Source organism: Bos grunniens, chromosome 19, assembly GCF_055505025.1.
Source record: "Bos grunniens cultivar Pamir isolate PY7600 chromosome 19, Bosgru_T2T1.0, whole genome shotgun sequence".
Taxonomy (NCBI): Eukaryota; Metazoa; Chordata; class Mammalia; order Artiodactyla; family Bovidae; genus Bos; species Bos grunniens.
In genome coordinates, this window is record NC_141183.1 from 2,034,430 (window position 1) to 2,058,078 (window position 23,649).

The 23,649-nt window shown below is 41.8% G+C and overlaps 1 protein-coding gene across 7 annotated transcripts in view; it reads right to left on the reverse strand.

Annotated features, from left to right (window-relative positions):
* Positions 1 to 23,649, reverse strand: part of LOC147350947 (ATP-binding cassette sub-family A member 6-like) — a 62,997-nt gene that overhangs the window by 37,709 nt on the left and 1,639 nt on the right. For 5 of the 7 annotated variants that reach the window (XR_015147028.1, XR_015147025.1, XR_015147027.1 and 2 more), the window contains exons 4-12: positions 21,558 to 21,762; positions 19,718 to 19,879; positions 16,484 to 16,587; positions 15,893 to 16,119; positions 8,807 to 8,948; positions 7,612 to 7,797; positions 7,186 to 7,333; positions 5,610 to 5,778; positions 3,154 to 3,212 (exon numbers count right to left, since the gene is read on the reverse strand). Coding sequence is in view for 2 of the 7 variants with exons in the window: in XM_086355904.1 (XP_086212030.1) it covers positions 3,154 to 3,212; positions 5,610 to 5,778; positions 7,186 to 7,333; positions 7,612 to 7,797; positions 8,807 to 8,948; positions 15,893 to 16,119; positions 16,484 to 16,587; positions 19,718 to 19,879; positions 21,558 to 21,762 (1,402 nt within the window). In the remaining 5 variants the exon portion in view is untranslated. Of the gene's footprint in view, positions 1 to 3,153; positions 3,213 to 4,968; positions 5,779 to 7,185; positions 7,334 to 7,611; positions 7,798 to 8,806; positions 8,949 to 15,892; positions 16,120 to 16,483; positions 16,588 to 19,717; positions 19,880 to 21,557; positions 23,606 to 23,649 lie in introns of those variants that run through there. The other 2 variants (XM_086355905.1, XM_086355906.1) reach the window with 2 other exon arrangements.

The window sequence follows — 23,649 nt, forward strand, 5'->3', positions numbered from 1 at the left end:
TAGGGCTGTTTCTAAAAACAGAACAAGACACTTTATGTTAACTGTGTATTTGAAGCATTTCAACAGTTTAAAATACATAATATTCAGTATTTTCCTGGTTGCTAAAATAACATCTTTACTGTAGAATATTTGAGAAATAAATACAATCACTCAAGACAAAAATCAACCATAATTCCCAATAGCCACATTATAATACATTTGCATCATGTGTATATTTGCACATATGAATATGTAAATATATTTATAAACTTTGTACTCTATTTTTTTCTAGGCTGCCTTTTCAAATATTTAATCATAAACCTTTTTCATGGCATTAATTATCTTTTAAAACACATTCACCAAAAATCTGTATTTCACCTTAACTCCATTTTTCTATTCTTTCGTTAAAAGTATTGTGTTTTCATGTCAATAGAAAAATCATTTAGCTAAAAATTCTTTGAGATATTATTTTTTCTTTATTTGCTTTACCACCATGTGAAATCCAAACTTCATTACAGAAAGTTGTTGAACAGAGCAAGATGAAATTCTTAAGAATCTTATAAAATATTGTGTCTAAATGATCAAGTTCTTTCAATTAAAATAAGTGACCTACTTTCTAATAATATTGAATTTAATGACTGGACTGAAATTTCAGTTCATCTATCTAGATGATAGACAAAACTTTATAAGGACAACTTACTCAGCTATTAAATATACTAGTAAAAATAATTATAAGAGAAGATTCTTCCTGTTGTAATCAAATCCATTAAACCCTCACTTGCAATTTGACTAAAAGATTCTAAAGGTCATTGGAAGAATAAACTCAGATGATTAGGAAAATCGACAGAATAGTAAGAGATCAGTCTTGGCTGCAAGATATTAAAATATACTTGAGAACCATAATAATTAAAATATTAGTTTTACCAGTGGAGAAAATGTAATAAATAAAATAATATATTATTGGTCTAGAATACACTGACCAATAGAATCAGAAAGAAACCTGAAATGGACCAAAGTCAAGATAAGAAATTAAAATCAATGAAACAAGCTTTTGAATCTATCAAAAATATGAGTTAATTCATAAACAGTATTGAGAAAACTAAAGAAGCACACTAACACATCTTACGCTTGTTTTTTTAAAGGGGAAAGGTCAGTGTTTTCAAGGATAAAGGTGACGCTAATTACACAAACGATCTGAAAAAGGAAACAGAAGCCTCAGTCTCCTCAGATGTAAAGTGGAAGAGAAGTCGGGATCATGGGCTAAAGGAGAGACTCCAGGCGTGTCACTGAGCATTGTTCTCAGCACACTAGGCGCTCAGTAAACCTTGAGTGTTTGTTGCTATTATTATTTCTGTTGTTAATAACTGCTTGTGGGAGTATGAATTTTTATAATCTTGGAAGGAAATGATTAGGTACTTGAACCAAGAATCTTAAAAATATGGACCCAATTGAATAATCCTGTTTCTAGACATTTTTATTCAGGAAGTTATTAGCAATCTTTACAAAGACTGAGCAAGGATGTTCACAAAAGTGTTTTTATGACAGTGTAGAAACTGAAAACAACTGAATTTCATACACGAGTGTGTGAGTTCAGTAAGTCATGGCATCCATAGGAGGGAATGCTGTTTAACTCTATAGACTGTTGCTGTTCTTCAGTCGCTAAGCCGTGCCTGACTCTTTGCGACCCCGTGAACTGCAGCATGCCAGGCCTCCCTGTCCTTCACTACAGACAAGTTATTTCAAGGGCATGTTTTCAAAGGCGTTCCCAGTGGCCGCGTGAACCAGCTGCCTCAAGGGGAGAAAGACAAGAGGGACAGCTACCATCTTTACTTCCCGAAGAGCAACTCCAATGGGTTGTTTCATATATTTTTACACCTATTGATGTTTGATGCTTTAACATTTTTTAAGGTTCTGCTACTTTTAAAAATAGAACAAATCCTTGCAGAAGTTGGAACTATTTAGACATATTGATGAGGGCAAAAGTGGTTCATACTGGGCTCTGAAAATTGAAATGAGATATTTAAAAATACTTTAACGTGTCTTTGGCTATAATTTAAAAAAGAAACCACAGGTCTAGATGGTATCAGATAAAAATAAACTTCAACTGTCAGGAAGAAATACATGTCGGAGTCTTTCCATTTATCCATCTTAAATGCATAATATAAAGAGACATTTTTAAAAGATGCAGAAGGGAATGTGAATAATAACAACAGTTTTCATCAACTAGGAAAAAGCCCAACATGTTTACACAAGTACATTATATTTTCAAAGGGAAGACATACTCTCAAAGGAAAAAGTAAAATTGAGCTAAGGCATCTGCATTTGTTAGAAAATAAATGTAACATAAGCAAAGTGGACTGAGAACTCGCAACCTTGGGAGGGTTGACGGCTCTTCCTTTTTTAGCTGTTAAGGCTGCTGTCTCTTCTAAAAATATATTCCTCCTAAAAGTAATTACCCATAACAGCAACTTATCCTCTATGAAATGTCACCACTAACTTTGATGCTTGCTTAAACGTTTGTCACAGAAAAATATATTTGTGAGAATACTCAGTTTCAAATGTGTCAGTTCCCTAGAAATCATAAACTATGGTTATTGCTGGATACTGACTTGTGGCTCAGTGGTAAAGAATCTGCCTGCAATGCAGGAGACCCAGGTTCAATCCCGAGTCGGGAAGATGCCCTGGAGAAGGCAATGGCAACCCACTGCAGTAGTCCTGCCTGGGAAATTCCTTGGAGAGAGGAGCCTGGTGGCCTCCAGGTCGTGGGATCACAAAGAGTCAGACACAGCTTAGCAGCTAAACGACAGCAACAACAAAGGTGTTCTTGGCCTTATGTTGATCTTGCCAGTACATACGAGCTTGTGTATTCCTTGACTAGTAAAAAACTTATCCGTCTTAAGTCTAGACATTCTTTCCTTACAGTGCAAATACAATGAAATATCGCTAACAGCAAAGTCATTTTTCTTTGCACGCCTCCATTTTCATAGATAAGTGGATCCATGAGACATCTGGCAGGGTTTTACATCCAGTTCTTAATCATGGTGAATTTCCAGGTAGTGGAGGTAGGCTGTTGGTACTTTTTTCTGTTTTGCTTACGTATAATCTGTAATTTTTTACACTGAACTTTTTCCATTTTTTTAAGAAGTCAATGAAACAATGAAAGTTTTTCTTTACCTTTCAATACTTCCACTTTTCCAGTTTTTTCTTTATATACTTTTTTAACATTTCTGATTCTGAAATGAAAAAATAATCGGTGCTTAGGTAGCCAATAGAAAAGTAAAACTTGTACAGATCATGAATAACTTGAATTATAGGGAGGCAGCCAACTTCATGTGAAAAGAGAGGACATAACAATCTACTCAGAAAGACCAAGACTTATTTCAGACTAAACGCTTCCCCTGAGGGGGAAAATGAAAGAGCCGCTTTAGAAAGTTACAATTAGGGTGAGAGAGGAGCCTGGTGGGCTACAGTCCACGGGACTGCAAAGAGTCAGATGCGACTTAGCGACTGAGCGTGCACTGGTGATCCAGTGGCTAAGACTCCAGGTTCCCAGTGCAGGGAGCCTGGGTTTGATCCCTGGTCAGCAAACCAGATCCCACAGCCACAGCTAAAGCTTCACACGCCACAACAATAGATCCCACGTATATCAAAGAAGGTCAGAAAGATCCTGCATGCCACAACCAAGACCCAGTGCAGCCACATAAATGTGTGTGTGTGTGTGTGTGTGTGTGCTCAGTCATGTCCCATCTTTGCAGGTCCATGGACGTAGCCCACCAGGCTCCTCTGCCCATGTAGTTCTCCAGGGAAGAATACTGGATGGTTTGCCATTTCCTCCTCCACAGGACCTTCCTGACCCAGGGATCAAACCCGTGTCCCTTTTATCGCCTGCATTGGCAGGCAGATTCTTTAGCACTGTGTCACCTGGGATCGCTTCACCAAATACACACACACACACACACACACACACACACACACACACACTTCTAGATCAGTGATCACCAAGTTTGAACACACACTAAAATTTCAAAGGAAACATACAGGGCAAAGCAAGAATCAAGCTCAGACAGATGAGCAATGTCAGGACCATATAAGACCACATACAATGCATCTTCGAGTTCAAAGGGAAACTTCACCCTCCTTTCTGTCCCTGAATGAGAATAAAGGTAAGGACATTTATCAACCAGGAATGCTGGTGGTGGGCAGGTTGGAGTAAAGAGTCTGGAGATTTAAAAGAAAAGGCGTCAAAGCTGCTGAATCCAAGAGGATACTTTATTTCTGCCTTTCTGGGTATAGTGGGACCCCATGGGCGTGGGACCTCAGCATTTTATTTTAATACATAAACTTCCACTTGAGAAAGGCTGGTTGATTTCGGATTTCAAGATGACAAACCAGTGTTTGGAGCAGACACGCTGATTCCAAATTTCTTACTTCTTACTTCCTCCATTAGACAGTGCAAGCCAGTCAAAAGTACAGAGGAAAAGATTCAGAGACCCTAAGACCAGCAAAACTCAGAGGCCGGGGCGGACAGACAGAAGCTGGGGGAGCCTAGACAGAGGGTGAAGCGGCGACACTGCACGGTGCTGAGCAAATGGGACTTTCACTATCGTACGAGACACTGCAGGTGATGACAGAGGAGGAGTTCAAAGTGACATTTACAAATCTGTTCTTCAGTATTTTGCTTCAGGTTCACCCCGCTGCCACTGGTTAATATTCCATTTATTTTAGCCACTATGGAAAACAGTATGGAAAGTGAAAGTGGAGTCACTCAGCTTGTCCGACTCTGTGACCGCAGGGACTGCAGCCCACCAGGCACCTCTGTCCATAGGATTCTCCAGGCAGAGTACTGGAGTGGGTGCCATTTCCTTCTCCAGGGGATCTCCCCGACCCAGGGACTGAACCCGCATTGCAGGCAGACTCTTTACCGTCTGAGCCACCAGGGAAGCCCTAAACAGTTTGCAATATTCCTCAATAAACTAAAAATAGAGTTACCTTATGATCCAGTAATCCCATTCCTGGGCATATATCCAGAGAAAACTCTAATCCAAAAGGATGCACGCACCCCAGCGTTCACAGCAGCACTGTTTACAGCAGGCGAGCCACGGAAACAGCCTCAGTGTCCACTGACGGACAAGCGGATGGAGAGGCTGCGGTGCACGCACACACGGAGTGTCACTCGCCCATAGGAGAGGATGAACAACTGCCGTGGCAGCAACAGGCATGCAGCTCGAGACGATCAAGTGCAGTCAGGCAGGAAGAGAAAGACAGCATGCGGCATCACTCACGTGTGGAATCTCAAATAGGATGCAGATGAGCAAACCCGCGAAACAGGAACAGACTCACAAACAGAAACAGTCGTGGCTGCCAAGGAGGAGGGGTGGGGAGGACCGGGAGTTTGGGGTTAGCAGAGGCAAACTATTACAAACAGGACGGATAAGCAGCAGGGCCCTGCTATGCAGAGCAGGGAGCTCTGTTCAGCATCCTGTGATAAGCCACCATGGAACAGAATACGTAGCCGAGCCACCTGACTGTGCAGCAGAAATCCACAGGACACTATAAGCCAGCTATACTTAAATAAACTTTGTCAATAAGCGCATTGCCTCGTGCCCACGTATCAGTACGTGTGTGACTACCTGACGGCTTCTCTCCCGTGGAATTCTGGGGCTACGGGCTCACAGTAATCACCCGCGGCGGGCTCAGGGTCCACGTCTTTCCAGGCGACGTGACTACCAGTCCTCCGGTGTTGGAAGCAAGGTGACGAGTTCAGGAAAAACAATGGCGAATAATGGGACTCGTTTCCATCTAGTTAAGAGGTGGTAAAACATGTGTTCAGTACCATGCAAACAGTGAGCACATAAGCCTTCCTTAGAACAGTGCATAATGTCTTGGACTTTTAAGCATCACAAATATTGCTTTCTAACTCCCTATTATCGAGAAGAAGTCTTGAGAGTGAAGGAAACAATGAAAATTAAAAAGAAATGACATATTGTTATGAAAGGTAAACAATATAACCCTTGATAAGGTATAAATTAAAGACTTGAATAAATTGCTTTCTAAAATGTGTTTAGAATAATGATTAAATCCCATATTGAGTGGGAAAAGCCTTAACATGGCACATAAAAATAATTTTCAATGTTTGTGAACTTAAGAAATCGTGTGACTCAACAGTATGATTGAGCAAAATACTGAAATCTATATGGTACATCAATAAAAAGTACATGGAGAAATTAATTTGTTTAGGATGAACCTATGGTCATTCCCTAGATTTAAAAAAATGGAATAGCATTTGTTACTAAGGGTCTTCCGATGTTAACCAGAAGTGATAAAGAGACAGACATACATACAAATAAATACACAGGAATATATAGAACAAATTTAAATCCAGTCAAAGTGGAAGAAAAATACAAAATAACATATATAAATAGGATCATGCAAGGGAAAAAAGCACCCTGATTCTGGTATGTGCGTAGGAATTCTAGACTTATGTGAAATTTTAAGTTGTTTTCAAGATAAAGAAAATCTAACGGGGTAATAAAGTGAAGTAACTCAGTTGTGTCTGACTTTTTGTGATCCCATGGACTGTAGCCTGCCAGGTTCCTCCATCCATGGGATTTTCCAGGCAAGCATACTGGAGTGGGGTGCCATGCCCTCCTCCAGGGGATCACTTCTGTAAATACGAGCGATATATGACAAAGGTTAGGAGGCACTTTCACTATGCAATGTCCCTAAGCTAACCAAAACCATCTTAAGAACTAATTTATTCCCACCTGTCCTGATACAAATCCTCAATATCATTCTTTGAAAACACTTTCAGTGATCTTTAAAAAATGCAACATTATTTAAAATATAAGCATAATATTTAAAATATAAAATATAATTATTATAACATAATTATAATACAATGTAATTATATTATAATTACAATTAAAGTATAATTATAATAATTAAATATATTTAATTGAAATATAATTAAATGATCATCATCGTATGTTTATAATGTGTATCACTATATCACATTCAGAAGAATAATTATTTTTAGGTAGCAATTCCTTTAGACCATTAAAGCTATGAAGCAGAGAAAAAGAAATCATTCAGTCTTTTATGGGAAATACTTGTCATTCCTTATTTCTTAAAATATATAACTTTAAGAAAAACATCTTCAATGTGATCAGTACCAGCAGAGGTCAGGAAAAAACCGTAATTACTTACAGGGTAGGATTTTGTCAAAGTATAACGCCAACGCCAAGTATAAAAGGGCATCGAAAGTCAATATGGAAAAAGTAGCTATCATTATATATGAGTCTCCAGAAGCGTCAGGAAAAATGACACCATTCATAGTATAATCCAGGTGGATAATCTAAGATTCAAACAAAAGTAATAATAAATACTTAAAAATAATTCAGTGTAGCAGCAAGAACTACCACTTCATTAAGCAGTTTTTCTAAGAAGCCCTCATAATGAAGTGCTTAGGGGAACTTTCTATTTTACAGCAATCAAAGCAATATCAGAAAGGAACACTGATTTTTAAAAATATAATGTTTTAATAATAGGAATTTAAGTTGTAATTGTTTTTCAAGACAGTCTTTTCTAGGTTCTTAGAAATGATGACAAGGTTAGAATTAACTCTGATCTCACCTGGTTTATTCCAGCACTGAAGGCAAAGGGGCTACAGATACTGAAAATCCACTTCAAAGGTGAAGGAAGTTGTTGGTAAAACGCACTGAATCCCACACCCCCCCAGAAGAGGGTGAGGAGAAACACAACCAAACTGGTGAGGATGGTTTTCTTTAGCAGCACGGTCATCAGGAATGCCAAAGCGATCTGAAAGAGAGCCGAGACTCTACACAGACTGACGGTCAGTGGTCCCACCTCAAAAAAGGACCTTTGTACCATAACATAAATATTTATCACTGACACAGTGATGAGCAACAGTAAGGGATAATTATGCTCAATCCTTCTCTCAACTTCCTTGTAAGGAGAATCTTTATTTGCCTACTTAAATGCTGGGCTTGAAAGGCTGCAGGAGGAGCTGTTGTTGCTGTATAGTCGCTAAGTCCTCTTCCAACTCTTTGAGACCCCATGGACTTTGGCTGACCAGGTTCCTCTGTCCATGGGATTCTCCAGGCAAGAACACTGGAGTGGGTTACCATGCCCTCCTCCAAGGGATCTTTCCGACCCAGGGATGAAACCTATGTCTCCTGCACTGGCAGGCGGGTTCTTAACCATTTATCTACTTGGAAAGCCTGCAGGAAGAGCTGAGAAAAGGATAAAACTGCAGCCTTGGAAAGAGGGAAAGAAATTAAATTAATATATTACCAAAGAGTGTCTACTGTGTTTTGCAGAAAACCCCCTGGAAGGTGGGAGAAGTCAGAAGAGCCTGTTCAGAGAAGGAAGAGAGGGTGACATGGGCAGTCAGACCAGGGTGGGTGTTACAAAATGAGATGAGATGTGAAAAGCTGCCATCTGACAGGGAACCTTTGGGGAAAAACAAGATGGGTCCAGCCCTTAAGAACATTCTTATCAATCTATAAAGATCTTAGGTATTTTTTAGAGTCAAAACAATTTTCTTTCTTTCTGATGCATCCTTTCATTAATTCAGACCTTTATGCAAAAAAAAGAGTTTCAATTTTATTTAGGTCTCATCATTTTCTCATATTCATAAAGACTTCTCAAGCAAACACATACACACACACACACACACACACACACACACACACACACACACACACAATGTGAAGGAAGGGACTACAGGAGCCTGCTCAGACATTATTTCTGTTACATGTAACCAAGACCGGAAGCAGAGACCGTGGTAGCAAACGTACGAACTTACCAAGGATAAGCCATACAAGAAAAAGAGAGTAAATATGACCGTGAAGCCCGTCAGGATGATAATTTCAGTAGATGTTATGATCACTGTGATGATTATGGAAGTGACAAAGATGAAGGCAGCATAGATTAAACCCCAGGAGAGCCTAAAAAAGACAAACAATATTTCAGTTGTTTTAACTTCATTATGAAATATTTAAAACATACAAAAATACTTAAAGAATAACACAATGGCTACCTTTGTACCTGCCACCTATTAACAGATCCTTGCTCCTTGGAAGAAAAGCTATGACAAACCTAGACAGACTATTAAAGAACAGGGGCATCACTTTTCCAACAAAGGTCTGTATAGCCAAAGCTATGGTTTTTCCAGCAGTCACATATGGATGTGAGAGTGGAACCATAAAGAAGACTGAGTGCTGAAGAACTGATGCTTTTGAACTGTGGAGTTCGCAAAGACTCTTGAGAGTCCCTTGGACAGCAAGGAGTTCCAACCAGTCCATGCTAAAAAAAATCAGTCCTGAATATTTATTGGAAGGACTGAGGCCGAAGCTGAAGCTCCAATACTTTGGCCACCTGATGCCAAGAGAGGACTCACTGGAAGCCACCCTGATGCTGGGAAAGATTGCGGGCAGGAGGAGAGGGGTGACAGAGGATGAGAAAATTGCATGGCATCACTGACATCGGCATCAATGGACATGAGTTTGAGCAAATTCCCGGAGAGAGTGAAGGACAGAGAAGCCTGGTGTGCTGCGGTCCGTAGAATGGAAAAGAGTCAGACGCAACTTAGTGACTGAATAACAACAAACTAAAATACTGCCATGGCCGTGCTGGTGCATGCTACACACTGACTCGGTGTTCACACTGCACGACTGACATGAACATGCGTCAGGAGCGCCACCTTGCCTGTGTTCTTCTGCAACTTGCCTTTATGCACAACATGTAGCTGTCATACACTGCTGCGTAATATTTCACTGTGTGAATACAACTCAGTGTTCTCCTCTCCATGTCCACCTAGGTTGTTTCCAGACCTTCTTTCTAATGCAACGTTGCTAAGAATATTTTTGCATTTGCCTTTTTTTAGGGAAAGTGCACACAATTTTTCTTTCAGGTCAAATTGCTGAATTCCAGGAGATAAGCATTTTGTGTTTTCATCTTTGTTATTTATTACCAAAGTGTCCTCGTTATAAAATTGGAAGGAAACAACAGCTGCTGATCCATCAGTGACTGTGGATGTACCGGAGGCCAACCGATGATGTGGTCACTCCTGAGGACTGCAGCCAGCAAGAGCCCTGCCTTCCCTCCCGTAGAAAGTTGGAATCTCATAACTACACTGAGCCCAGTGCATGCTTGCTGCTCCTGTTCAGCATTTCTTTCTGAAAACAGATGCAGATTATGGTGGGCTTCCCAGGTGGTTCTGGGGTAAAGAATCCCCCGGGAATGCAGGAGACACAGGTTTGATCCTGGGTCTGGAAGATCGCCTGGAGAAGGGAATGGCAACACATTCCAGTCTTCTTGCCTGGAGAATCCCATGGTCAGAGGAGCCTGGAGGGTTGTAAGTCTATGGGGGTCACAAAGGGTTGGACACGACTGAACATAGATTATGGCAACACCCTTACGTGTTCACATTGTTTTGCTCTAGATGTGCTGGTGTTCACATTTTTATGAAGTGGGTATTAGAAATAGCAGTCAGTCTTAGATCTAGGAAACCTGGAGAGTGTTTTAGCCCAAGCTTCTCATTTTACAGATGAGTAAACAGCAGTTCTTCTTCCTGGTAAAGGGTCCTACTCAAGGTCGCCACAGTAAATCAGTAACAGAACTGAGAGAGCAGCTGTAGGCTTTCTGTCAGTTCAGAGCTCTTCCTTGTACACAAAACTGCCTAATAAGAAACAGCTGGAGAAAACAGTGAAATTATTAAAATCAGGAATTTGCATGAATATGTCCCAATAGATCATGTTTCAGTTCAGTTCAGTCACTCAGTCATGTCTGACTCTTTGTGACCCCATGGGCTGCAGCACGCCAGGCATCCCTGTCCATCACCAACTCCCGGAGTTCACTCAAACTCATGTCCATTGAGTCGGTGATGCCATCCAGCCATCTCATCCTCTATCGTCCCCTTCTCCTCCAGCCTTAAATCTTTCCCAGCATCGGGGTCTTTTCAAATGGGGTCAGTTATTCGCATCAGGTGGTCAAAGTGTTTGGAGTTTCAGCTTCAGCATCAGTCCTTCCAAAGAACACCCAGGACTGATCTCCTTTAGGATGGACTGGTTGGATCTCCCTGAAGTCCAAAGGACTCTCAAGAGTCTTCTCCAACACCACAGTTCAAAAGCATCAATCTTCAGTGCTCAGCTTTCTTCACAGTCCAACTCTCACATCCATACATGACCACTGGAAAAACCATAGCCTTGACTAGATGGACCTTTGGTGACAAAGTAATGTCTCTGCTTTTCAATATGCTGTCTAGGTTGGTCGTAACTTTCCTTCCAAGGGGTAAGCGTCTTTTAATTTCATGGCTGCAGTCACCATCTGCAGTGATTTTGGAGCCCCCAAAAATAAAGTCTGACACTGTTTCCACTGTTTCCCCATCTATTTCCCATGAAGTGATGGGACCGGATGCCATGATCTTTGTTTTCTGAATGTTGAGCTTTAAGCCAACCTTTTCCCTCTCCTCTTTCACTTTAATCAAGAGGCTCTTTAGTTCCTCTTCACTTTCTGCCATAAGGGTGGTGTCACCTGCATATCTGAGGTTATTGATATTTCTCCTGGCAATCTTGATTCCAGCTTGTGCTTCTTCCAGCCCAGCGTTTCTCATCACGTACTCTGTATATAAGTTAATACGCAGGGTGACAATATACAGCCTTGGCATACTCCTTTTCCTATTTGGAACCAGTTTGTTGTTCCATGTCCAGCTCTAACTGTTGTTTCCTGACCTGCATATAGGCTTCTCAAGAGGCAGGTCAGGTGGTCTGGTATTCCCATCTCTTTCAGAATTTTCCACAGTTTATTGTGATCCACACAGTCAAAGGCTTTGGCATAGTCAAGAAAGCAGAAATAGATGTTTTTCTGGAACTCTCTTGCTTTTTTGATGATCCAGAGGATGTTGGCAATTTGATCTCTGGTTTCTCTGCCTTTTCTAAAACCACCTTGAACATCTGGAAGTTCACAGCTTACGTATTGCTGAAGCCTGGCTTGGAGAATTTTGAGCATTCCTTTACTACCATGTGAGATGAGTGCAATTGTGCGGTAGTTTGAGCATTCTTTGGCATTGCCTTTCTTTGGGATTGGAATGAAAACTGATCTTTTCCAGTCCTGTGGCCACTGCTGAGTTTTCCAAATTTGCTGACATATTAAGTGCAGCACTTTCACAGCATCATCTTTTAGGATTTGAAATAGCTCAACTGGAATTCCATCACTTCCACTAGCTTTGTTTGTAGTGATGCTTCCTAAGGCCCACTTGACTTCACATTCCAGGATGTCTGGCTCTAGGTGAGTGTGAGTGATCACACCATCATGATTATCTGGGTCGTGAAGATCTTTTTTGTACAGTTCTTCTGTGTATTCCTGCCACCTCTTCTTAATATCTTTTGCTTCTGTTAGGTCCATACTATTTCTGTCCTTTATCGAGCCCATCTTTGCATGAAATGTTCCCTTGGTATCTCTAATTTTCTTGAAGAGATCTACAGTCTTTCCCATTCTATTGTTTTTCTCTATTTCTTTGTGTTGATCGCTGAAGAAGGCTTTCTTATCTCTCCTTGCTATTCTTTGAAACTCTGCATTTAAATAGGTATATCTTTCCTTTTCTCCTTTGCTTTTCACTTCTCTTCTTTTCACAGCTATTTGTAAGGCCTCCCCAGACAGCCATTTTGCTTTTTTGCATTTCTTTTTCTTGGGAATGGTCTTGATTCCTGTCTCCTGTACAGTGTCACGAACCCCTGTCCATAGTTCATCAGGCACTCTGTGTATCAGAGCATGTTTAATTACTGCTTATTTGACTTGTTTTTAAACTTTTATGTCACTACAAGGATCTGGACTGTGCTAGACAATCAGCATTTTTGGAGAGGCATGCCACATTCTACAGAATTCACTTCCTGAGTACAGAAGGGAACTGCTCTAGGTAGGAACTGAAAAGCCATAGGGTGTGAGGACTATGGATTAAGGAAGTTAAACCTTTCTAGAAAAGGACTCTATAGCAGGGACTTGTAGGTGGAGTTGGGGGGGATGTTAATATATCTATGAAAAACTTCATGATAAAACAAAGCAATTTCAGACATCACTAGAGTAAGTATTGACTGCATTTCACATTTTTTGCCTTAGTTAAAAAAAAGTGGGAATGTTGTAAAACTTATTACCACTAGACATTGTGTTCTTAATAAGAACATTTCAGATTTTTCTTTTCCTTGTTAGTTTTAAGAACACATATCCATTTTGCTAAATTTTAGGTTACATGCATACTAAGAAGCATTTACCCTGAGAATGAAGCCACATCTAAACAACCAGCACCTTCCTGGCTTTAACCTAGAGTTGGCTTGTGCCTCCCTGTCCTAAAACGGCTGCAGGGACACTGCCATTTGTACATAGTTCCCCTCTCTCTTTCCTCCTGACAAACACCATTTACTCCTTTCTATTTCCCAAGGTTTCACTGAACAAACATTACTTTCCTTTTTTAAATTTCAAGACCCACTTTCCCCTTTTGCTATTTCATAATTCAGTTATATTAAAACTAAAACTGTTAATAAAATATACTTTATAGGAAACTTTAAATTTCCTAGATGTTAATTTTATTTCAGCAAGTAAGTTTCTTGTAAAGAGCTGTTCAATAAGTAGTCCTTCATCCATTCCAGATAAGTACTATACCCATAAATAGCATTTTGTTGTTATGGGGAGTATACAGAGAAATATTTCCCAGGACTCAACACTGAAAAATGCTAAATTTCTTTTAGGGTAAAGCAAACAGATTATTTTTCTTTTTTTTTTCTTTTCCTAGACAGTATGAGTTTTGTAACTGATGGTATCACAGAATTCTCTAAAAGCCTTGGCCTCTTAGAGGTTTAGAGATTATATTCACTCCTTAAGTTGTGTCTAGCTCTTCATGACCCCATGCAGCACTCTAGGCTTCCGTGTCCTTCACCATCTCCCAGAGGTTGCTCAAACTCATGTCTCATCAGGTGGCCAAAGTATTGGAGCTTCAGTTTCAGCACCAGTCCTTCCAATGACTATTCAGGACTGATTTCCTTTAGGATAGACTGGTTGGATCTCCTTGATGTCCAAGGGACTTTCAAGAGTCTTCTCCAACACCAGCTGAAAAGTATCAATTCTTGGGTGCTCAGCCTTCTTTACGGTCCAACTCTCACATCTGTATATGAATACTGAGGAATCCATAGCTTTGACTATATGGACCTTTGTCAGCAAAGGGATGTCTCTGCTTTTTAACACGCAGATTGTGTGATTTGCGTATTTATCTGTTAATCTTACTCATTATTTTGCTAAACCTTTATTTCTACTCAATTATTATTTGCTATCATAATATATACAAACATGGAGACGTACATACATATATGATAGTCATGTTTAAATATAAACTTTAAAATCACATTAAATCATTTGTGAAATGGGGCGAGATATATCAATGTAAGAAACAAGTGCTCTTATCAAGTGCTTCTAACTGCCAGCCTCTGTACTGGGCACCCTTCCAGGCAATCTCAACTCCAATATACGGCATTTAGTTGCTCAAAAAAAAAATATCCTTGGTACTCAGTCTCTGAACAGAAACTAGCCATTACAAGCCTGTACTTTCTTCAACAGGAGGAAGTGGGGAGAAACTAAGTGATAGCCCTGGGTGGGCCAGGCGGGAGGGCAGTGGAAAAGACGCTCAGCATCACTCGTTATTAGAGGAAGGCAAATCAAAACTATAACGAGGTATCACCTGCCACTGGTCAGAATAGCCACCCTCAAAGCACTCACACACAATCAATGTTGGAGAGGGTGTGGAGAAAAGGGCCCCTCCTACCCTTCTCTCAGGAATGTCAGTCGGTGCCGCCACCACGGACGGCAGTGTGGAGATACCTTTTAAACAACTACAAACGGAACTGCCACACGGCCCTAGGTGCACCTCCGGAGAAAACGGAAGATGATACACGCACCCCTGCGTTCACTGCAGCGCGACCCACAGGACCCAGGAAACGGAAGCGACCTAAAGCCACATGACCCAGGAAACGGAAGCGACCTAAAGCCACAGGACCCAGGAATCGGAAGCGACCTAAGTGTTCATCCGCAGAGGAGCGGATGAAGAACGTGTGGCACACTTACATGACGAATACTCAGTTACACAAGAAGAAGGAAAACATGCCAGGACGGACCTGGAGATCATTGTGTGACCTGGAGTGAAGTAAGCCAGAGAGGGAAAGACAAAGATCGTGTGATATCGCTTATATGTGGACTCTAAAAATAAATGGTACAAAGGAACTTATTTACAAAACAGCAAGAGTCGAAGACTCAGGAAACAAACCTACGGTTACCAGAGGGGAAGGCAGATGGGGGAGGGGAAGAGATAAATTGAGAGACTGGGATTGACATATACACACTATATATAAAATAGACCACTAATAAGGACCTTATGTATAGCACAGGAAACTCTACCCAAGACTCTGTAATGACCTATATTGGAAAAGAATCTAAAAAAGAGTGGATATGTGGACATATATAGTCTGATGCACCGTGTGGTCCCGCAGAGACTAACACAATACTGTAAATCAACTACACTCCAATAAAAATTAAAAAAAAAATTAGACCACCTGGTCTGGTACACATCTTCCTTTTGCCACTGGGTAATTCTTTTTTATTTGCTGTGATCTTAACGGTACCTCTATCATTCTGTTGGCTTAATACATGCTGGCACAAAAAAACGGCCCAGAAAAGTATAATCACTATCTTGCATAGCAAAATTTAATAAGAACTAAATAAAAACGTCCCAACAACAACAAAGTAGGCAGTGCATCGAGTTTAAGTTCCGGTGTTCTAAAACAGTAATATTCTTCCACTGCTAAGGAATTTCTCTGTTTATTCACTTGCAGTACTTGAATTAGTCACTCACCAGAAGGCTGAATCTTGCAGACCCATCAAGTTCATCAAATCCTTATACTTTTTTCTCTCTCTTGTAACATTGAGTGATAGGAAGTATATAAGTGGGGAGAAGTAAAGCAAGCAGTAAAAGATGAACATCTCATTTTGAAGGTTCTCCTTAAAGATAAAGGGGAGCGTCTTCATATTTACAGCAGTAACTGACATCAACTCCTCCATCACATAGTGATTTGTTGTCATCTAAAGAAGAATGCAAATGAGCACAATCATTAAAGTACAGACACTGCTGAGATCTGAATAAGCTATGGAGCTTGGGCCCCTTTACATTTCCTGTTTTAAATACTGTTCTGTGGTTATGCAAGATGTTACTTTGAGGAGAAACCAGATGAAGAACAGGTGGGTGCCTCCCTGTATATTGTGTTTCTAAAACTACTTCAAAATTTAAAGTTAAAAAAAAAATGTACTCCTTCACCTAAATGTCAGTTTTACCATTTGGATACCCAGTTCATTATATAAACACACGAAGACCTGAGTAGACACCATCTTTTATCAAACCTTGATGCCTCTGGAATTAGCTCACTTCAATTATTAGGACTTTTCTTACTTGTATAATAGCAGCATTAATGGCAGCTTGTAAAGGCACGAATCCTCCTTTCCAGTATTTCTCCAGTGCACAGGAAAAGTCAATATGTGTACGCTTGCAGTAAGCTATAATCACACACAAAGGAAGCAGAACCAACATTATGGAAGGAAAAGTCATTAGTATCTGTACTCTAGCAATGAGCTACAAATGGGAACCCAGTCCGGTGTTCTCGCCTGAAGAATCCCATGGACGGAGGAGCCTGGTGGGCTACAGTCCGTGGGGTCGCAAAAGTCGGGCATGACTGAGCGAAATGAGGAGGGGGAGCAACAAGCTATCGGCTCAAAAAAATAAATAAAAGGAAAAAGCAGGACCAACAGTACGGGAGTAGGGTGATTGGAAAGTAAGATACAAGAATCCAAGAGAAACTGCTCTAGAGGAGCCTTCACCAGGCAGGGCTTTTTTTATTTAGTTTAATTGGAAGCTAATTACAATATTGTAGTGGTTTTTTGCCATACCTTATATGAATCGGCCATGGGTGTACATGTGTTCCCCCTCCTGAGTGGGAATGCAAACTAGTACAGCCACTATGGAGAACAGTGTGGAGATTCCTTAAAAAACTGGAAATAGAACTGCCATATGACCCAGCAATCCCACTGCTGGGCATACACACCGAGGAAACCAGAACTGAAAGAGACACTATACCCCAATGTTCAACAGGCAGGACTTCTAACCACAGGAAAAAGGAGCAAATGAAAGTTCTAAATAAGGCGACTTTACTCATGGAAACCGTGGCATGCACAGGATGTCTCAGAAAATGAAAAGAAGACGGAAGCAAACGCTCTGCTTGGCCCACCCTGGGCACCTCGTCGTCTCAAGACGCCAAAGGCACTGCAGCACCAGAGCTGGCTTCGTGCCCAAACGCTCTCCCTGCAGGAGGGTCCGGGGCTCACGCCTTCCTGTCCTTCTGGCCTCTCTACAAAGGTAAACTCGGCACACAGGCCTTTCCTGGCCTCCAGAGCGAGGACATCACTCTGGTCTAGGGAACACATGGAGTTTAAATCAGAATTCCTCTGTTTATTCACTGCTTCTGACAGTCACCCCCCAGAAGGCTGACCCTTGCAGGCCCATCCTGTCCGTCAAATCCTACACTTTGCTCTCTCTTTTGTAACACTGAGTGATAGGAAACATGTTAAGTGGGGAGAAGTAAAGCAAGCAGTGACAAACGAATGTCTTATTGTGAAGCAGAACTAGTACATTTCTGCCGGGAGCCGGCGAGAGACATTCCGCTCGTGACAAAGGTCATGAGGAAGGAGGCTCGGCATACGCAAAGGCGGGATCGAGCCTCAGGAGTCCGCCTGGATATTCTCGAGCATCTACCCCCCAAAAAACCAGAGTCTGCCTACTTTATTGCTTTGTGCTCTCACCTCTGACTTTACTGGGGGCTGTACCCCACCACCATCTCGCTCTGTCAAAGAGTTAACTTACAGCTCCAATTAATAAAGTTCCTGGGCAATTAGGAGTGTTTAAATCCAAATCCCTCAGATGGCTCTCTAACTCGCCTGACAAGTTTACTGGGACTCCTACAGCTATGCATACGATTGTTTACAGTCTCCCAGCCTCGAGAGGCATGGGAAACTTAAGATATTCAAATAGTTTAGAGCCTCTCAGAGAGTTAGAAACTGTGGGAATAAACTAGTAAAGGATTTCATTGATGAGCCAATGATTGTTGCCAAGTTTTCACATCCCCTGAATTGTATCCTTGAATGTGTATTAATTAATATAGTTGGTATGTAGAAAAAATAAGTAGTGGCCTTGGTGTTAGTAACTTTAGACCCTTAAGGTAATAAATTCTTTCCTTTGTTGTAAACCCATTACACATCCACCCTATAGAAATGCAATTTTATATTTGGAAGATGGCGCCGAACCTTAAAATAATTACTCTTAGAGAAAATAAGTCTTTGTTGATAAATCCTTGTCAAGAGTCATAAAATGTTAGTAGGCCTTCTGGCCAGAAGATGATGTAAGTCACCTAAACCATTTGTATACGATAAATTTGCAGTAAAGAAACCCTGGTTTTTGATAAGGATCAAAAACTGCTGACTTTGCATCCCCTATTATCCTCTATGTGTAACTTAGGGTATATAAGCCCCTGTTGAAAATAAAGCTACAGGCCTTGCTCACCAACGCTCGGTCTCCCCATGTCATTCTTCCCTTTAAATTCTGGCTGAAGTCTCCATCTGGAGCGCGGAACCCACCACGCTTACTAATTATGCCTGGGCTTCTAAGACCCACTCGAGAAGGAGTCTAGGGTGAGGCACCTTCCGCTATTCGAGAGGGCGCCTGCAGCCTATGTAAGTGGTGCAAACTTCTTGTCTTGAAGTTTTATTGGTCTCCCGCATAAACCAAGCTACTCAGCCTCTTTTCTCCACTGAATTTTCCTACTGAGCTATCCTCATTCTATTACTCTTTATATCTTTGATAAATATGTAAACAGTCGCTGACTCAGTCTCCCCTTCGAATACCCTGGATCAGCCGGGGCTGGTCCTCGGCACATTTCACTCATTCTCCCTGAGGGGCTAGCGCTCCCTCAAGCCTGGAAACCTAACCGCGTCTGCCCTGCTCAAAGCGCTTTGATGCCTCTCCACCGCCTCAGCCCTCGAGCAGTGCCAGCCTCCTTCTCCCACCATGTCCCCTTTTGTGTGCTCTGCCCACTTACACAGGATGGCTCCTCGGCCATGTCGAATACCACATGCTCTTTCCCACCCCAGTACCCCCATCCACAACTCCCTTTACTCTCTGGAAGGTGAAGTCCTTGGCTCCCCACACACGCCACCCCGTCCGGGGTTCACTGAACCATCACTTCTCCAGGCAGAGCTTCTCTCATCACAGGACTTCTCTGGATCCCCTGGTCTAACTGCCCCGGGCACCTCTCCTTGCGCTGGTCATTAACTGCTCACCGGCAGCCTGTCCTGCTAACCCTGGACACTCACCTGAGGCTGGGCCCTCACTCTCAATCACCTCTGCGTGCTTTCCAACATGCCCTTGGGAATTCACTGCTTATCTGCTGGATGACTCACTGGGTTTTTGAGAGCCGTCCTCAAGGGGGAAGAGACAACTGAGCTTGGAACAAGGTCAGCAGGGTCTGTCGTCTCTTGAACCTGGTGCTAGCGCGGGTACCTCTGCCGCCCATCCCACCCTACTCCTTGTGTTAAAAACATGAAAAATACAACAGTCATACTTTATATGGAAAGTCACCTGTGAAAAAATCCTCCTTCAAAATGGGAACGTAATATCTCTGATAAAATTTTAACTTATAAGAGAAAGGGTCATTAAAGATGACTCCCACGCTGTATGAGAAAGTGTCTAGCATTATTTCATCCATGGATTTCTCATCTGGTGCCCCAATGATTCTTCTTCCTGTGAATTATATGGTTAAAAAAAAAACAACAACAACAAAAAAAAACAGACACAGAGGATTGTTAGAGTTTCACCAAAACAGAATGTGATATTCAACTTTGCCATCACCTATTTTCCATTGGAATCAACTAAAATCATTCTACCTTTAAATTAAATTTATCCCAAAAGGCAAAACAAAAAAAAAAAAGGAATTTTTTATTGTCATTTTAGATTCTAAAATCAGGAGATATGCATGAGAATTAACAGTTTTCCATTAATAATGACAGGCATTAGGGCAAATTTTAGGTATACAAAATGATTATGCCAAGAAATAAGTATGTATTAGAGAATCGGGGTACAAAAACAGAGGTAACTGTAGCAGTTATTATGTGGTCAAAGGACTCCAGATTTTAGCTTTACTAAGCAAACGAACTTCATATAGTCTTTGCCTTATACACTGACCAAGAACACAAAGTGACTTTAATAGCAAGCAGTTTTACGTGTTCAAATCCAGAATTTAAGAGTAGATAACCAGACTGCACCCGGCCTGCCCATGGGTGAAAAGCACATTTTGGTTCTATCAGTTACACAGAGGCCTCATTTAGAACGAAAGCCCTTAGGGACGTCCCTGGCAGTCCAGTGGTGAGGGCTCCATGCTTCCACTCAGGGGCATGGGCTTGATCCCTGGCTAGGAACTAAGATCCCACAAGCTGCATGGTGTAGCCAAACAGCAAAAATCTAGAATGAAGGACTTTAAAGATGTTTACAAATTATACCATATGCAGACAGAATATCCTTAGATTAGTCACCCTTAATTTTCCCAGTTCTGAAATTAATGTTATAATAACCATATCTAATTTCTTTTATTTATATGTTTTTTCCTAAATTATAAATATTAATCATTATATTTCCATGTTAAAAACACCCACACTCACCAATAACATATTTCTCCTAGGCAGTATTCTGCAAATCTGAAATTATAAAGCTATTCCTTTATTTAAATTTCAATAGAAATGTAGGCCTCCCCGAAGTAGATCCTCATCAAACCAGAAGGGTTTAAAAGGCTGATAGTTCAGGCTAAGTGAGAGAAAAAACTGCCAAAGTTCTGCTATCTTGCTATCTAGATAATTAGCATCATAGTTAACTGTAGCTTCAAATTAAAAATGCATAATTTTATCAAAAACATAAAGAAGATGTGGTACATATATACAATGGAATGTGGATCAGCCATAAAAAGAATGAATGCCGTTTGCAGCAATGTGGATGCAGAGATGCTCCTACTAAGTGAGTAAGAAAGAGAAAGACACACACCATGTGATATTGCTTATATGTGGAATATAAAAAAGGATACAAATGAACCTTCTGTGAAGTAGAAACTGACTCACAGACAGAGACAGCAGACCTGTGGCTGCTAAGGAGGAAGGGGATGGAGCAGAGACGGACTCAGAGTTTGGGACTAACAGACGCAACCTTTTATATATAGGACGGACACACAACAAGGTCCTACCATACCGCTATATTCAAAATCCTGTGATAAACCATGATGGAAAAGAACAGAAGAAAGGGATGATTATGTGTGTACAACAGAGTCACTGTGCTGTACAGCAGAGATTGGCACAACATTGTAAAATCAACTATACTTCCACTAAAAAATAAAATAATCACATCAGTAATACTTTTTGGCCATCAGCACACCTACCTTCCATAACAGGAGCAAGTGCCGTCTTATTCATTATCTGCTGGGTCAAGTTGGAGACTGGTGTGTACACAACATCCGTAAAAGACCTATTATATTTATCTACCCTTCCCAGGTTCTGGGGAGGCATTCCAGGAAAATGGACATTTTCATTTAAACGTGAAAATATGCACATATAAAGTGCTAAAAGTATCGGGAACCCCCATTCCTATATTAAAAAAGAGAGAACAAATTTAGATTGCAATCCCTTAAGGAGCTCAGTCAACAGACCAGAACAATTGAAGACAAATTGGCTTCTCGTTGCCGTCACTCTTCAGAGCAACGGGACGCAACCAAAGATCTACACCACAGCATCTGACCACAGGTCGTTCTCTAACGCTGGAACTGAACTCCTGCGTTAAATCATGAACTACTGCGGAAGCCATTCCAGAGCCCACGAGGATGGCGAACAGGCCTACAGTCCTTATATGCACAGGCACGTGGTCTCTAAGTCTATAAGACACAGGGCCCCCCAGAAGGAGTTCAGGAGGGCAAAGAGCATCAGTCTGTCAGCTGTCGTATTCATGGGCATCCCTGTGGCTCAGCGGTAAAGAATCCGCCTGCCAGGCCAAGGAGATACGGGTCTGATCCCTGGGTTGGGAAGATCCCCTGGAGAAGCAAACGGCAACCCACTCCAGTACTCTTGCCTGGGAAACCGCACGGACAGAGGAGCCTGGTGGGCTACAGTCCCGTGGGGGTCGCAAAGAGCCAGACTTGACTTAGCAACTAAACCATTACCACTCCCGCCGTATCCATGAGAAGGGGCGGAGTGGTAGAGATTGTCTAGTGGCTCTCCGGCATTCATCCTCTCCTCCTGTTTGGCACGATGCTAGACGGCCTTCCCCGCCTCTGCAAAGTCAGTGGGACCAAACGCTTGAGTTCTGGCAGGCACTGGAACGTGGGCCCAGGACTGGTTAATGGAGCCCCGCGCAAGCTTCCTTCTTCTGTCTGTCTCAGTCCTTCCCGTCCTGAGGGTCTCTCCAAAGTCTCGCGCGATCAGTGGCGGAGTCGCTCGACGAAGGAGGCTGGGGCCCTGCGTATCTGTGTGGAGAAGATCCCTCCGCCGGCCCAATCCGCGTCCCTATCCCTGCCAACCTTACTTAGACTGCAAAGAGTGACGAACAAACCTTTGCTGCGTTGAGCTATTGAGATGCGGGGCTTTAATGCACACTGACAATCAGTGGGTCACTTGGTCATAATTCTTGGAAATAATCTCTGTGTAGAAAATTTATGGCCTTGAAAATAAATGCCCCCAATTAAAATTCCTCTATTTTTGCAGGTGCTGTGGTTAGTATTTCTTGACTCTAAATTTATTACCCATGATGGAAGCTTTAATAGTTGCTATGTGCTCAGTCGCTCAGTCGTGTCTGACTCTTGGCGACCTCATGGACTGTAGCCCACCAGGCTCCTCTGTCCATGGAATTTCCCAGGCAAGAATACTGGAGTGGGCTGTCAGTTCCTTCTCCAGGGGATCTTCCCGACCCAGGGATCAAACCCAGGTCTCCTGCATCGGCAGGCAGATTCTTTATTACTGAGCTACCTAGGAAGCTCAATAATTGCTTATAATCTAATTACCACATAATTAGATTTTAGTTACTTTCCTTTTTGAAAAAAAATATGAGGAAAACTTTGTCTTTGCAGTTCTGGGTTGTTTTTCAGAGACTACTGTGAGTCTCTCAATTCCAATAACCGGAGAGAAATTCAAAGTCAATAAATGCGGTTTTCACAGATGGAGAGAACAAGCGGTGGTTTCCAGTCGGGAGGGGGAAGGGGTAGGGGCAGTATAGGCGTGAGAGGAAAAAAAGGGTTATTATAGGAGCCAACTCGTTGGAAAAGACTCTGGTGCTGGGAATGATCGAGGGCAAAAGGAGAAGGGGCGACAGAGGATGAGACGGTTGGACAGCGTCACCAACTCGACGGACAAGAGTCTGAGCAAACTCCGGGAAGTGGTGAGGGACAGGGAAGCCACGCTACAGTCCAGGGGGCGCACAGAGGCAGACACGACTTAGCACCTGAACAACAACAAATAGGGTTATATGAGACTGTGCGTGTGTGA